This window comes from Aspergillus sydowii (genome assembly GCF_001890705.1).
Source record: "Aspergillus sydowii CBS 593.65 unplaced genomic scaffold ASPSYscaffold_22, whole genome shotgun sequence".
NCBI classification, from domain to species: domain Eukaryota; kingdom Fungi; phylum Ascomycota; class Eurotiomycetes; order Eurotiales; family Aspergillaceae; genus Aspergillus; species Aspergillus sydowii.
The window spans coordinates 133,973-134,218 of NW_024467880.1; the positions used below are offsets into that span (position 1 = coordinate 133,973).

At 50.4% G+C, this 246-nt stretch overlaps 1 protein-coding gene across 1 annotated transcript in view; it reads right to left on the reverse strand.

The window, feature by feature from the left end:
* ASPSYDRAFT_711574 (uncharacterized protein) overlaps positions 1–246 on the reverse strand; it is a 2,106-nt gene that overhangs the window by 735 nt on the left and 1,125 nt on the right. The window contains exons 5-6 of the mRNA XM_040850559.1: positions 236–246; positions 1–172 (exon numbers count right to left, since the gene is read on the reverse strand). The exon at positions 1–172 is cut by the window's left edge and continues 364 nt beyond it; the exon at positions 236–246 is cut by the window's right edge and continues 59 nt beyond it. Of these exons, the coding sequence (XP_040696081.1) occupies positions 1–172; positions 236–246 (183 nt within the window). The remainder of the gene's footprint in view (positions 173–235) is intronic.

A 246-nucleotide genomic window follows, 5' to 3' on the forward strand; every position in this document is an offset into this window, starting at 1 on the left:
GCCTGATCGGTATTAAAAGGAGTGCTGTTTGGAACGGACGGGTCATCGAAAACGTTAGCTAGGTGGGAAGAACAGTCACTGAACTGGCCAGCGTAGTCGTAGGCCATCACATTCCAAAAGTCCAGCAAGTCGTCCATGTCCTTGAGATGAAGGACTTTGAGTTTTTCAGGGCCTGCCAGGACAGAGTTAGCACATCGCCCACACGTTTTATACTATCCTGGATGCTTCGGCATACCAGCAGGGGAA